General features: G+C 37.6%; 2 protein-coding genes across 4 annotated transcripts; one reads left to right on the top strand and one right to left on the bottom strand.

The window, feature by feature from the left end:
- Positions 1 to 112: 112 nt before the first annotated feature.
- LOC113676828 (uncharacterized) lies at positions 113 to 11,302 on the bottom strand. 2 transcript variants are annotated; one of them, XR_016182621.1, is made up of 16 exons: positions 9,813 to 11,302; positions 9,298 to 9,488; positions 8,542 to 8,655; positions 8,322 to 8,412; positions 7,559 to 7,885; positions 6,982 to 7,368; positions 6,612 to 6,773; positions 6,170 to 6,336; positions 4,784 to 6,068; positions 2,700 to 4,391; positions 2,410 to 2,497; positions 2,223 to 2,326; positions 1,660 to 1,732; positions 1,357 to 1,440; positions 1,066 to 1,155; positions 113 to 778 (listed from the first exon to the last, which is right to left on the bottom strand). XR_016182621.1 is itself a non-coding variant. In XM_027193546.2 (16 exons), exons 1-16 carry the CDS (start codon positions 10,884 to 10,886, stop codon positions 716 to 718), a joined length of 5,970 nt encoding a protein of 1,989 aa, XP_027049347.2. In that variant the 5' UTR covers positions 10,887 to 11,302; the 3' UTR covers positions 113 to 715. The 2 variants fall into 2 exon arrangements, 1 of the variants encoding a protein (XP_027049347.2); XM_027193546.2 differs by having other exon boundaries at positions 2,223 to 2,304.
- A 1-nt stretch (position 11,303) lies between these two features.
- On the top strand, positions 11,304 to 15,293 carry LOC113676831 (glucosamine-6-phosphate deaminase 2). 2 transcript variants are annotated; one of them, XM_027193550.2, is made up of 5 exons: positions 11,304 to 11,412; positions 12,147 to 12,281; positions 12,474 to 12,758; positions 13,311 to 13,495; positions 13,834 to 15,293. In XM_027193550.2, the coding sequence occupies exons 2-5, from the start codon at positions 12,158 to 12,160 to the stop codon at positions 14,116 to 14,118; spliced, it is 879 nt and encodes a 292-aa protein (XP_027049351.2). In that variant the 5' UTR covers positions 11,304 to 11,412; positions 12,147 to 12,157; the 3' UTR covers positions 14,119 to 15,293. The 2 variants fall into 2 exon arrangements, with proteins under 2 accessions (XP_027049351.2, XP_089048845.1); XM_089192719.1 differs by lacking the exon at positions 11,304 to 11,412 and adding an exon at positions 11,687 to 11,769.
- Positions 15,294 to 15,666: the final 373 nt, after the last annotated feature.

Genomic DNA, 15,666 nt, shown 5'->3' with positions numbered 1-15,666 from the left:
GCAGAATCGAATTCTTTCAACTGAAGAATGAGAAGTGAAGACAACTTCTCAGTGATGAAGTTTCATAACTAATAATGCTTCAAATGAAATGCAAATACAAGCGAAACGTGACTTGACTGTGTCAACGCTTTTATTAATATTGATCAGTTGATAACTTTTTTCGAACAAAACAACGGATTTCACTTGTACTGTTGAATATTTACACGTGCAAACTTTGGTGGACTATACTGCTCCTGGCCAAATTTCGACTTTCGAAATGTCTTTTTTGTTGAGTATATTTAGACAAAACAGATGCTTTCTACACTTCTCTCACTTATCCCAACAGGAAATACAAGAACCCTAATCATTTACCATTCAAGAAGACTTGGGGAGTTGTTCTTAATTATCCGGCTATACAACCATCCTATAGGTCTCTTTCTTTCGATTGGGTTTTTGACGACCTACACGTTTTTTTTCCATAATCTCAACCAATCAAGATCAAGAAAACGACAAGAATAATTAAGAGACTTTCCTTGTTTCATTGCAGAGTACTACAAGGTTTGATTAATAACATGAGCATGATCTCAAGGTTTTTTTAGGGCGCCCACATATTAGCAATCGGTATCAAAGCAATTAACAGCACGAAATCAAATAAAAACAAATTATTAAATTCCGGCTAATTAACATTGACTGATGATTCTATTGGTTTTTCCTGTTCTCATCCATAACCTAATTTTCACTTCTTTTTTCTTCCTCGTCTCCTTGGTTGTCTTGAACCAGCAGTGGTGAACGTGATGCACTGAAATACAACCATTTCTAAAGTCACAAACAGGAAACAGGATAGAAAAAACCCACAGAAAGAATCTCATCATTAGACTTATTGTAAATGCGACATAAGAATCACACATCAATCCCACTCCTACTAACTATATTTCTTAACTCCGTGAAAAGTGAGCCATAAAATTTGACAAAAATTTCCCCATCACATTCAAAGGTAACAAGTTTGTTTTGTATGCTTCTCACTGGTTTATATTGCAAATCAAAAGTTTATAGATCTCAAATACATACTATTACGAATATTCTCACCTGCTGGTCGAGGAAATCCACAAGTTTTCCCAAAGAACAACTGATGCCGTCAGATTTAATTTGTTGATGCAGTGAAGCTAACTCTAGTGGCTGTGAGGAAACAGACAAGTGCCACATGAAAAATGCGCGTGGTGAGACCAGTTCTCTTTTCCGCTCTTTTCAAAACTTAGGAAAGATGAGTCCCTAATTCTCCCTCCGCGCTCGAAAAATAACGCGCAGGAGAACCAGAAGATGATATAAAAATCAACTTCTTACTCAACAGAAAGTCAAATCTGAAAATCTGTGCTTTACCTGAAACTGTAAGACTTTTTGGTAGAGCTCTTTGTTATTACGGATGTAACAAGCCAGCTTCTCTCTCAGATCTCCTCCGTTGATCTTTTAGGAAAGGGAAAAAATTGGAAATGTTGGAAACACTGACATAATCATCTCTATGTTTTAACAAAATATAGCTTCATTTCCTTCAAACTTATAAACTTTCCATTCCGCGATATCTTTAGTTATAATCAGTTGTAAGATATTCTTGTTAATCAAGGGCGTTTTATTCCAATTGGGTTATCAAGCATCACAACTTCAACTTTTCGAGAAGATTTGTACCTGCTGAGATGCTGTTATGACGTCATCTTCAATAAGAGTAGTGCAGTCTCCAAATTCTGTATCCTCCTGATCACTGAACAAACAAACACAAAATGAAAGATTATACAGTGCGGCTGGAGAAAAATTAAATGACAAAAAAAAAGTATTAACTAATTCCCTAAGACAATAGGCCATATCCCAGAGGAACATTAACAAAGCATCTGCTTCAACGCGCAGGTAAGTGCAGCGCTTTCAAGTTGATAAGAAGACATTATTTAACCCTTATGCAAATAAAACTAATTTCACAAAAAAGGCTTTGCGTTTAGCCCGATTTTGAAAGTGAGGTTGTTCAGCACTTGAAATGGTTTAAAGTCCCACAATAAAAAATTACCGGGAGCAAGGAAGTGAACACACGTTAAGCCATTTATGGCAGTCGAGTTCCACACAGTACATTACTAGCGGGACTGATTGGGAATGATGTGGGAATGTTAAGTATTCTGGATGACGTTAAACTCTGTACGCTACACGGGAGTAAGAAAAAATATTTATCTTCACTGACGGTAGAAATACACAAACGTTCTCACCTGTTATCACTGCTTGCATTTCCACTTTCTCCAACTCCATCAATAGGAAGCGATGTTTTACTCCCCTGTGTATGTGGTTCATCTTTCAAAGAGAAGGGAACGTACTAAAACGGATATACCTTTTACAAGGGTCACGTTATTGATAAAATTGAGCAACTATTGTTAACTGTAGAGACTGTTGCCTTACTTGGATGTGTGTAATCATAGATCTCTTTAAGCTTCAAGATCATTTTTTTCTTCGGGAGAGCACGAACACCAAACTTATACAGCTCATTCTACAAAAAAATATAAGCAAAAACATAAGTAGTTACTTTTCTTTGTTAAAATAATCTGAGAGTCTAGGCTTACTAGAGCCAGTGACAAAATCACTGCGCACTCGTGAAGCACATGTTGAACATGATCCTAAACCTGTGTTGGATATGAGCCAGTCTAAATTATTATATCTCTTAATAGTAATGAATTTGTTTAAGTTGTTACCTTTAATACTGGGGTGGCCATCTCGATGTAGTTCGGCATGGGTGTTGCTGGTTGTTTCGCCTTCTGTTCTACCTGCTTGATTGACTTAATGTGAGACTTTTTCCTACGCTTTGACGGAGTTTCATCTTCTTCATTGTTGCTATCACTGTCTCGGACTCTTCCTTGACTTGAAGGAACTTTCCTCTTGCCTTTACTCGTCATTGAAGCATTCACTTGCGCCAACAGATTGTGTTCCTTTACATCTTTACCACAATGGCGCTTTTCCGTTGCTTTTACATCGCTATCAACATTTAAGACCTCAAGTTTGTTTACTTCATCAATGTCAACATTGAAGCCCCCATCGTCATAGGAATCAAACTCGTCACCAAGTGAAACGCTTTCTGTCTGCTGCTCCTCTTTAGCCGAGGAGTTCTTTTCTTGCTCCTCACCGCTTTTGTCTTCATTTCTGGTATAACTATCAACTCTGTCTGTATCGCTGTCACCTTCATCAGCATCGCTAATAAAGAACATTTTAGTTCCACCAACACGTGCGGCCTTTAGTCTCTCTTTCAATGGCACGTCAAGATCAATCTTCACCACTTCTGTCTTTCGTGGCTTTTCCTTGTCATCTGAATTCTGTTCGAACTCCAGTTTTTTCACAGAGTGGTTCCTCTCATTTTCTAATTGTCGACTGAACGCATGATGCGAGCTAAATGAACAAACGGAAGGCGACACTGGAGATTGTGATTGTGGACTAGAACCCATTCCTCTTGTGGCTGCTGATGACTTCCAATCAACTGGAAGACTGGGCGAGTCAAGATCAGGTGATAAGGCGATCTGTTGTGATGGAGGGGAAGTGCAAGGTACTGGGGAGTCTGGAGACGAAACAGCATCAAAGAAATAATAGCTCGGCGAGGGGACTGGCTGCGACATAATGTTGCCAGGAGAAGATGAAGTTGACAGAGGAAAGTCTCGATAAATGCCATCATCTGGCTCATCTCCGTTAAATTCTATGTTTTCACCATTGATAGGTCCTATGGATTCGAATTCTTTTTCCCCTGAAACTTCCTTTCTCTCTGAAGGACATGTCAATTTATCTTTTGCTTTCTTGCAAGTTTCAGAAGTCTGCACTACGTCATCGTCTATAAATGGGGAAACAGAAGGAGAATTTCCAACCTCGACCCCTTCTGAAACACACTCTTCGTTGAGGTTTCCAGGCGAGCAACTACTGTTCTCAGAGCCTTTGAGGGATTTTGAACCCCTAGGGGGAGTTCGCACTGGGGAAACACTAGCGGACATGGCACCCCACAAGGTCACTCGTGTTGGTGAGACATTGTAAGTCTCTACATTTCCTGATAATGAAGTCGGTTCACCTAGGTTGTCTCGTTTCCCAAGAGACTTCTCTGTGGTCGTTAAACGATTGGCTGATATTTTTACCGAAGATTTATTAGTAACACCATTGCGTCTTGACTTTTCTTTCTCTTGCTTATTTCCTATACTACGTTCTGCACGCTGTCTTAGTTTGGACAGAAATTGGTTTGCTTCCTCGCTCAATTGTCTACGTGATTTGGACGGAGAGGAACCAGTTACAATGACATCGTCTTCTTCACTGACAGAGGTTGTTGATAGGAATTTAGTTGAGGTGCTTCCCCATCCTTGAGGTGTCTCTGGGACGATAGTCACATCAGTTTTTCGAGGAGACACATCGAGGACCTAGAAATTACATTATGCACAAATACGAACTGAACAAATTTGTCATCAATACTGCCAAGAAATGATATATCACAAAAGCAGGGGGCAATCTACTGTCGAACAAATCTTTTTGAAGGATATAAAAATCTAACCACTACTCATTTCTGGTACTCAGCCGCTGCAAAGAAAGCTTCTATTTTACTGACTAGAAAATAAAGTCAGAAGAGGAACAAAGTGCTTACGTGTTCGTTCCACTGCATTAAATGTGTATTCTTCGACTCTGACACGACTCTGACGGAAACGAATTGCTCTCGAAGATGAGTATGCATCACTTGTTCGTTACTTTCTTGCGATGACTGCTCCTAAAGACACTACTCTAAGTTCTAGAATTGAAATAACACACTACAACAAACCTCTTCCTCATTGTCGCTGATCAATGTGATCGATTCATTTGCAGCTATTTCCACAGTGTCGTCCTCACTTTCCTCATTGTCTGACAAAGGTACCTTCCCTGGGGACCCCTGCAAGTCTTCCTTTTCCCGCTTCTCTTCCTCTTCCAGTACAAACACATTTACACAGCCAGGCTTGTTGCAGCTTTCCTCCAAAATGTTAAGATCTTGGTACCAATTTGGTTGAATTTCACCTGATACATCTGGTTCACCTGATACATCTGGTTCCCCAGCGTCATCATGATTGACTTGATTTGCATCATTTAACAGATCTGTAGACACGTTATAGATATCGGCATTCTCAGGATAATTAACCACATTAACATCGATTTCCAAAAATTCCTCAGGAAGGTGTAATTTGTCATTACTATCAACGGACTGTTCCAATTCAAGTGTACAAATTTGTCTTATCCCATGCCGCTGTACCTCGACATCGTCCGGGTTGCTGATTGTTTCTCCGCCTGTAACAGGTTTGTTACAAGAGTCAGGTGAAAACGTATCATTCTCGCAAGACTCTGTCAATGTATAGTGATCGTGAAGTAGTTTATTTCCCCTTTGTTCGTTTGGAAGGGATAAATGTTCCCTCTTGGTACTTATATCTTCCTCAACGATACTTTCTCTTGCATATGAGCCATTAAATTGGAACTTCTTTCCTTTCTCAGCATCATCATGCAATTTTTTTCCTGTCTGTTTGACAGGACTACGTGACCAATCATCTTCTTCAGGAAGATTAGGTGACGCATCACTACCTTCAATAGTAATATACGACGGATTATCATCTCTGGAGAGTGTTTGCAACTTACTTTCTTTTGCATTAGACGCAGAAGGATTTGAATCTTCCACAGATGTTTCTTCAACAGACTTGCTTCGATAATTACCTGTCAAATCTGCTTCTGTCTTGCTTGACTGTTGTTCATTCAGGCTTAATGGATTTTTCGAGCTCTCCTTCAAATTTTCACCCCCTTCCCTTTGAAGTGATTGAGTTTGGAAAATCATTATTTCTTCGATGTCTTCATCGTTTAACTGGTCAGTTGTACCTTCCTGTTCTTCATCTCGCGGAGTTTGAAAATCCAAGCCGAAATCGTTGTGTTGATCACTTGTCCAAATAACTTGCTCAATATCTTGCTCAAATTTTTTCATATCAATGACGACGCAATCACTAATTTCATCACCATCTTTATTTTCTTGCGCTTGCTTTAACCGAAACATAGTGTCCTTACATGCTTTCAGAAGGCATGGCAGTTCAAGCCTACAAACAAACAGTGTAAAACAATTCAAACATTTTAGATAAATATTTTCGTATCCCTGCCGCTGAAATGTTTTTGTAAAGTACGTTTTGTAATGTTTTACCTTTCAGCCAAATTTGTTAAGGCACCCAATGCACAATGCTCAGGGATGATGACCTCACCAGTATAAATGTGCCTTAGCGTAACTTCGAAAATAAATTGTTCAACTTCCTCAAACTGTAGATTAAGAAGCCCTCCATCTTTACATCCAAATCTTTGTTCCTCCAACATCTAAAGCAAAGTAGAAGGTATTGTGAATCAACGGTTGATTCAAATGAATTCTTTTGCGCAACCTCTCAGGCAAATATGGATTTGTTTGTATGTTTTTGTTAAGTGTAAATGACCTTCCACTTAAAAAACAATAATACTGAAGTGCATAAATCTTGTATTCTTAGACATGTAGGCACATATAAGAACTCTATCAGTTAGTAGTAGTCAAATGAAGAGAGCAACTAGAGGTCTCTTGCATTAAATCATTATTAATGAAATAGAAATGGGACATGTACCTGTGAAAGAACATTGGATCTGAGGGACAAAATAAAGCTGTGTGCCATCAACTTTTGACCATCTTTCAGATTAATAACAACATCACTAAGCCATGAGTTGTTTACCATGGATGATAAATCTTGAAGCAATTTTGAAACTCCACTGGGGACCATATGAGTTCCCTAATCAAGAGAAGAAAGATAACAAAGATTTCCATGCCACTTCACAGTATTGCAGGAATAGTAAACATTTATAACTTATCTCAAGACCTGGTCAATGATTCCAAAAGATATTACAAAAAGAAAATATAAGGCTTAAATGGTTAATAAATGCATTTTCTCACAGGCAAGGAAACTGTTGTTCAGGGTTGAACAAATGATCACATTTTACCTCATGAATATTTAGATTCTCTTTTTCATCAAAACAGAAACCCATGGCTGTTACCATCTGCTGGGGGTTTGCTAAAACTTTAGACATGTCATCATCACCACAAAGATCCATCAACATTTGTACATTCATAGCTTGTGACGGTGTTATCTCTTCACATTCACCAACTCCATTTGGATTTCCTGACACTTGCATGTTTGATTCACATGGCACAGGGCCTGATGTCTCCTCTTTAGTGGCAGCATTTGCAGCAACTTGATCATGAAAAGTATTGCAGGAAACATTCTTCTGAACTGGTGAAGCAGGAGGCAAGAGGCCTTGTACATAGAATTCCTGATAGGACTGGTCCTTTGTAGATGCTAATGACCAAAGTAGACTGGAAGTTGGTGCCTGTTTAACAAAGTGGAACATTTGGTACTTTAACTGCACAAGATTACATCACAATACAAAAACTGAACATAAAGCCTATGAAAAATTAGGGCAGTGTATCACTGGCAAATGCTCATTGTAAACACTGAACAAATTTTTGTAAAAAGAGCAAAAAAAAAAAAAAAATTAATAAATAAAATTGAGAACTTACCTTTGGTTGACATAGGTTACTGTCATTGTTTTCACCAGCATATAAAACATTTAGAAATGACCTGCTTAGTGAAGGATCAACAGAGGCAAAATATTCCTTCATTATGACAGCATTATTTCCACTGTTTGCACACATGTGCTTGCCTTCTACTGTACTGCAATCTAATCCAATCATGTTGATGGTCTCTGATGTACTTGCAAAAGTAGTAGGATGCTCTTGTAGTGTTTCTTTGCCAGGTAGAAGTTGATTGCTTGGAATATTCTGAGCTAATCGACTTGGAGCAAGAGCAGGAGTGCATGATATTTCGTCCTCCTCATCAACTTCTTCCTTTAGAGTATACAAAAGAAAATATAAAATACTAGGATTTCATGTTATAATCAGACCATTGTTAACTTTTTCAATGTTCTCTAATGTTTGACCAAATATCAAAATGAAATCAAGGAGGAGATTTACTCCTATTACTGACTATCATAAACATTGGATGAGTATGCAAATGAGTGAATGAGTGAGTATTCATCTTCATCTCTCATTGTATTTATTGATTAAATTCTGATAAAATATCATATCATTGATATGTATGACCCAACACTTGACTATGATGATGACTTCCACTCAAACTTTCAAAGAGTCACCAATCACTGACAACAGACTACCCTCACCTGAACAATCACTCAAAATAACTTAATGTCACCCCAGGGTGCAAAACTCATTAGGTTGTACAGCAATTTCTGATTTTAAAAAAATGGAATAAAATAAAACATACTCCTGTGCAAAGAACCTGAGCTGCTCTCATCATAACGGCTCTTTGAGCACTTTCATCATCTCTAAGCAACAATGCTGGCAGTTCACTACCACTAAGGAAACACAAAACATACATTAGTGGAAAACATTAAGACAAAATAAGTCACTGTGTAAATTGAATTTCTCCTGGGAAATTAATCCAACTTATTTGTGATGAATATGCCTTTATTAGCAGTTCTTACCCTTTCATCTTCTTTCCTTTTCCCTTCACACCTTTGGCCTGTGCCTGTGGGGGTAGGGGTGGGGCCATGGATGCTGACAAAGCCAAAGCAAGCTGAGTTTCTTCATCAAAGTCACTAAGGGAAGAAAAAAAACTGGTTCAAATCACTCTCTCTACCAAGGTCCATTTTAATCGCTCTATAGAGTGCAAGAGTAAATGGAAGGAAAAAACTACTATTTCAGCAGTTTTTCCATCCAATAATGCACTCTGATGGTTCTGAGGAGTCTACTACACTATGTATTGAAGCTTCAAATAGCTCGGTATTCATGCACTTAGAATTGGAAAGTGGAGAATTGTTTAGTTGAATTTTAATTGTCAGAGAGGATTGAGATTATTCTCCTCTTTGTTCACACTATTCTTGTGCTACTAAAAATTCTCAATGAAAACCTAAATAACTGGAAAGTAGCAAAGACAACACCACAATCACTACAAAACTGTTGTGTAAATACAGAAAGACAACAGATACCGTCTCTGTTACTCAATTTTAATAAAATTATATAATGGGATTTGAGTTAACATGTTGTATCTTGTCAACTACTTTCTAGTCAGTTTGTAGACATATTAACATAGGCTGACCAGTTAATCTGCCAGGCAAGAGCTTTCTGTCTACTGACACTTACCCAAAGCAAGTGTCATCTCAGATATTTGTAAGAATAAAAAGGAATATTCTAAAAACTGATACCATATGAGAAAGTTGAGAATAATGCATATTTCTTACCCCCTGACTGCAGTACCTCTCCTTTTTCTTTTCACTCCAGTAAGATTCCTAGAAGGAAGCACATTTTCCGCAGACCCAGTGGTTACAGAAGTCTTGTCTTCCTGCTGTTTCTCCCGACGTACAATCTCCAACAGCTGATTCGTCTCTACATTGTACTGCTGAGCACATTTCTTGAGATGTATTTGGCGAGCCTGCAGGCATTGAAACATGAACATATCAGCAGCAAATAGAGAACCACAATCTAAAGTGACATCTTTAGAGAATCAATAATCATATTCAAAGGATGGATGATGTTATTCAGCAGATGTTGCAGTTTGTGCTGCCATTACATTGTAAGCTACATGTAGTTATCTGGTGACTAGCAAAATCAATCATTAGAAATTGAGATTGTCTAAGAAGAGGTGAATCAAAGTAAAGGCAAATAGAGTTGCAATGAGCCCAGTAACAATTATTGTAAATGATAATGTCAATAAGAAACAAACAAACAAAAAAAAACACCAAAAATACAAAAAAACCTTTGGTGTTTTGAATCTTTTCCCACAGATAGGACATTGAGCCTGAGATGGAACTGAATTTGACTGAAGTATTTCCTTTTCATTGGCCTGATCACAACAACAGTTTAAGTGTTGTTGACGTCTCTGTGAGTTCATCCTTGACAGATCCTTTTGGCATAGCTGACAGAAATACAAGTCCTCTCCGATCCCTTCACAAGTCACTTCTTGTGAACCTTGTTCCTTGACCCTGCTATCGGAACAGTTGTCAAGACAACTATTAATATGTTTGTTTATGGTATCCAAATTTTCTGCTGATATGAAGCTGAAACTGCAGACTGGGCAAACCCTGTCATTTGAAGAGTTCTGCTTCTCATCAGAATGCTCTTTATATTTTGCAGTTTCTTCATTGGATACAGTATCCATTTCATCTGCATTTTCTTTATCCAGATTCTCTTTATTCATATTTTTTAATACAATGTTACCTACAACAACATTACTGTCATGCACCTGGTGCAATGAACCATCTTCTGAGGACAAAGTTTTGATATTATCTCTGAAGTCAGTCTCATTAGTGGATTTAGCATCCTTTGGATTCACAGTTTTGGATCTGTAAGTTTGGCATTTTTCGAGGCACAAAGAAGCTTGCTTTAGATTTACAGCATTGCGGGTCCTTTTAAACTTAAACACATGAGCAGAGCTTGCAGATTCAAGTTCTTCAGTGTCAATCCTCTTGCGTTTATTGCCATATAACTCATCCACAGCCGTTGACTTCCCATCATCACCCTCGCCTTCAGTCTCACAAAAATTAAACACATCAGTTGTGTGCTCTCCTGACACCCCTGCGATTAGTTCAGCATTGAGGTAATCATCACCAACACAGTCAATATCTTTAGTATTTATCACTGATAAACTTGCTAAATGATTAGAACTTTCTTTCGGACTTGAGAGAGCTGATTGTCTTGATCTGAGGGCTGTGTAAGTTCCACTGGCAGTTTCATTTAGACAGTGATCATTTTTCGAAAATTTCCAAGATTTAGATTGCTTCTTACGCGACAAGCATCGTTTAGACTGTGCTCCTTTCACTTCACCCGTCATCTATAAATGCAGTTTTTCCCATAATATCCTTTACAAATTGCCACCGATCAACATGTTAATTCACTTTCAATAAACAAAGAAGTCGATTAAAATATAAGTTTGGACCTGCGCTTAAATTAAATTAAATCCTCAAGATCCCACAGGTTACACTAGGCTGGCGATCAAGGATTAACCTTTTCGTCAATTTTCTCTTGAACTTTACGACGAAATTCCAGCGCCTGCTGTATGTTGTACTTCCTTCTTTCCTCTTTTTCAGCGGGGTTGACGATCAGCTTATACCTGTGATAAAATCCGAAGCCAAATAAAATCAAAGTTCCACCAAAGACAATCGGGAATATAAGTCCCCTAGTCAACATGATGACTGTCCCTAACCACTGCGCAAACCCGCCAAAATATTTCATGAAGACGGCGCACCCTTTTTACGTGCTACCGCTGATTATGAGCTTTGTATTTGCACTCACCGACTGCACGCGACCACTCTTCGGGGCATTGTCTCCTACTTACTGTCTTGCACGTTCGTTAGATTGTAAGTATATATCTTGGTTTGATAAACTTAGTTCATAATTTTAAAGTGAGTGTTTAGATAACTAAAATTAAGCATGCCTTCAAATTATAATCTTAGTTTGATGTAATCATCACGAGAGTTGTGAAGATAGTGGTCGTCTGGTCATTACTGATACTAATAGATATGTTTAGGTTCGGTGGACAATATCAGCCACCAATACTTTTGATATTGCATATTTTCTCTATTCGAGACTCCCCATACCCCTCCCTCATAAACGTTATTCTTAATCATTAAGTTGTAGGGTATACTTCCACGCCCATGCCAACCATATTGCCTCATGAGGTACAGCTGGAGTATTTATGATATGAACCCCACTCGGTAATGACATCTTTTCTCTTTCCCCTTTTCTTACAGCCACCCAGCGATTATATAAAACTGATACCATCCTCTTTTTTGTTTTTGTTCTCTGCTCTAGCTTTTTGTGTTTCTCAACAAACTTAGACTTGTTATTGCATTTAATTAATAACCAAAAACTGTGACCTGAACCAAACGTTAAGAAAGAAAAACTGGGGTCGCCTTTTAAACCTCTTTGATTGTTGTATGGTATGGCTCCCACTCCTTTGTGGAAGAAATGTGGTATTGTTAGTGAATGATATGAATGATTGTAGGTAAGAATTAGTGGTAAAAAGAACCTGTGAAGGAAATATTAAAGCTTTTGTTTTTATCTTGTCTTCTTTTCTTTTGTCACTTGAAAGAAAAACACATCATGAGGCTTGTCATCTTGGAAACATATGAGCAGGTGTCAGAGTGGGCAGCAAAATATGTGAGAAATAAAATACTGAAGTATAATCCAGGACCTGGCAAGTGTTTTGTACTTGGTCTACCAACAGGTACTGAAATGAAAACTTGCCATTACATTTCCTATTTACTGCTGAGTTGCTGGTTTGCATAAAGTTGACCAGCTTTCAATAGTAAGAACTTTGTTAGCTTTAAATGTTTAAAAATATTTTAAATAGCAGGGCAAGAAACCTGATACTAACAGTGCTTATTGCTGAAAAAGGGAATTTTACATCTATTCTCAGGTGGCACTCCTAAGGGCATGTATAAGAAGCTGGTAGAATTCTACAAGAAAGGGGAGCTTTCTTTTAAATATGTTAAAACCTTTAACATGGATGAATATGTTGGACTTCCTCGTGATCATCCAGAAAGCTATCACTCTTTCATGTGGGAGAATTTTTTCAAGCATATAGACATAGACCCAAGTAATGCCCATGTGTTAGATGGCAATGCTTCAGATCTTGTCAAAGAATGCGAAGATTTTGAGGCCAAGATCAAAGATGCTGGTGGAGTTCATCTGTTCATTGGAGGTATGTACATATTCTGTAATGGTCTTGATCATGAGAGGCATAGTGTAGTACGCCTTAAATGTCATTTTTAACTTCATTGTATCACCATGATAATGATAGGAATCTCATTCTTAATATTATAATGACTGTCTTAATGTGAACTCATCTCTGCATCACCATTATCAGCATCATTATCATCATCATTATCATCATCATTATCATCAAGCTCATGCCTGTCAAACCTTTGTGTCTGTCATCTCCATCCTCAGCCAAGTAATTAGCTACAGATGCAAATAGTATTTCCTGATGCTTACTAGTGTTCTAGTGATTTGGCAAGAGAAGGGAAAAAAATAAATAACCAAGAATTTATGGAAAGATTTTACCATTTATGACTCAAATTGAGGGTCCTTAAAACTCCGAGTTTACCCATTTTTGGAAAGTACTACTCCTCAAGTTTTTTATTACCCCAGGCACCAACACTCCCTAGGTAGATTGAGCATGACATAAAGCTCTGTTTTATTATTCTCTGACCATGCTTAACTAACCCATGCCTTGCTTTGACAACCTTTACAGGAATAGGAAGTGATGGTCATATTGCATTTAATGAGCCTGGCTCATCATTAGTTTCAAGAACACGAGTCAAGTCCTTGGCAAAAGAAACCATTGTAGCCAATGCACGGTTCTTTGATAATGACATGACCAAAGTACCAACAATGGCTCTTACTGTGGGTGTGGGCACTGTGATGGATGCGAGTGAGGTACAGTCAACAACACAACTTTCATAATTATTCTTTAGTGCCTGTCTGCTCAGGATTACAAACAGCCCAAGTATTGTTCAACATTTTAGGGTGTCCACACAGAATTCAGGATACAATGTAGAATGATAAGTGTCATATCCATCTTTCTTGGGTGTGTAATCTAACCATATTAGGTTGAGGTATGATGAGTTAAGCTGAGACTTTTTCACTATGTATCGCACGTTAGTTGTTTCTTTTCACATTTGCCATTTCTTTTTCTTGTCAAGATTTTAGCGTGGAATACATTCTGGGCAGGTTTTGAAATTTGACTAATTAACAATCATTTTTATATCCATCAGGTTCTTATTTTGATTACTGGTGTACACAAAGCATATGCCCTGCGATGTGCAACAGAGGAAGGAGTCAATCACATGTGCACTGTGTCTGCCTTCCAGCAACACCCAAGGACCATTTTTGTAGTTGATGATGATGCCACCTTGGAGCTGAAAGTCAGAACTGTGAAGTATTTTAAAGGCCTAATGGATGTTCACAATAAGCTGGTAGAAGATCCTCAAGATCCCACAGATGCACCACCTAGTGCCAAGAGGTTGAAATCGGTTTCAGATGATGATGGAAGAAATTAATGGCTTTTCATGCCTTATCTGCGTCAGGTTATTTTCTACTAGCCTCACTTTACTAAATATTTCCTCTTTGAGGTGAGGCTTAACTCAGATCAAAGTTATGTTGACTTAAAAATAATTCTGATTCAAGTTGCATGGACAATTGTTCAGATTTATTTTTTGATAGAAATGGAGAAGACTTAGTGTCCATCGTATTGAAATACAAATGGTATTAAACGTAGTAGTTATGGTGAAAGTTGGAAACCTGAAAAACTTTTAGTAACAATTCAAATTTGTTCTCAAAGAACCAAGAATGGTGATTACTGACTTAATAATAAAAATTACAATTTTCTTGAATGTGATTGGTTTAAAAAAATCCTATTTTCCACTAATTCACGTGCCAAGTTGTTATTGGACATTTTAATAAGCCAATCACATTCAAAGTTGTAGTTAAAATCAACCATCAGATTCAAAGTTGTAGTTTAAATTAGCCAATTACAACCTTGGTTTCAATCACCACAGAAACAGTGCACAGACTGCTAAATTGTGGCTTTCTCTTGATGCAAATTTTCCCTTTCTTTCATAACTTTTTTTTCTTTTCTTGGGAGTTGTAATGTTTATGATTAATGTAAATATGACATGTCGTCCGATTCAGTCTGTAATCATACGAGTTATGACAAAATTGTTGCTCGGAAGATTGGGCGACCACTTCTCACCTTATTAACAATAAATAAATTATTACTATTACCATTACTAAAATCGGACTAGCGCGCAGAGGGAGTCAGATTTGTTTATCACCATAACTCATAAGACCAGTTGATATTGATAAGAGAGCGTTATTGCATAATATATTCTTTTAAAGAGCAAAGTCAGAGAGAAGCTTAAGCAGGGCAAAGAAGTTTAATTGATTTTCCCCAAATCAGAGCTTAATCACCTTATTACACTACTGAAATTGTCTCAACTGATCACAGCTAAAAATAGATATGTTAATAGTAGTTTACACTGTAATCAGTCAAGGGACATTTGTTCAATAATAAGAAACGTGGAACTTGGAAATGTTTCTTAGTGCAAACGAAATTTGACTGTCGTTAAATTGGATTTAACTTGACAGAACTTTTTATGATAATTTCTTTATTTTCTTGATGGGCAGTTGTTAAAAGAAAGAGTGGTTTCCCAGAATAAAGATTGAGAATGTTTCAGCGACGTTTGTTTTTTTTAACATGTATCATTTACTACCGGTGTGACGTATTTTGTATTCATAGTTTCCATCAGCTCGGAATTGTCACAGTTGGGAAGTTATGTAATATCGTGACAAATTGTAATGCTAAAAATGACCTGATCAGAGCCAAGAAATCCTAGTATCTCATTTACGATGAGCCTTTAGTTTCTCTTCGTCACAAGCATTGACCTAAGTAAGATAAATAAAATCTGTATAAAATTACGGGTGCGACCGCAAAACCAATGATCACTGCAGTTGATGTCGAACTCTTTGCCGACACCAAGCGGTGTCTTTTATTGGTTTATTTTACAATGCACGTTTATTTTTAGAACTTTAATTAAGAAACTGAGTTG

Source organism: Pocillopora damicornis, chromosome 13 (assembly GCF_964200805.1).
Source record: "Pocillopora damicornis chromosome 13, jaPocDami1.2, whole genome shotgun sequence".
Taxonomy (NCBI): Eukaryota; Metazoa; Cnidaria; class Anthozoa; order Scleractinia; family Pocilloporidae; genus Pocillopora; species Pocillopora damicornis.
This window is presented reverse-complemented; position numbering and strand designations above follow the sequence as displayed.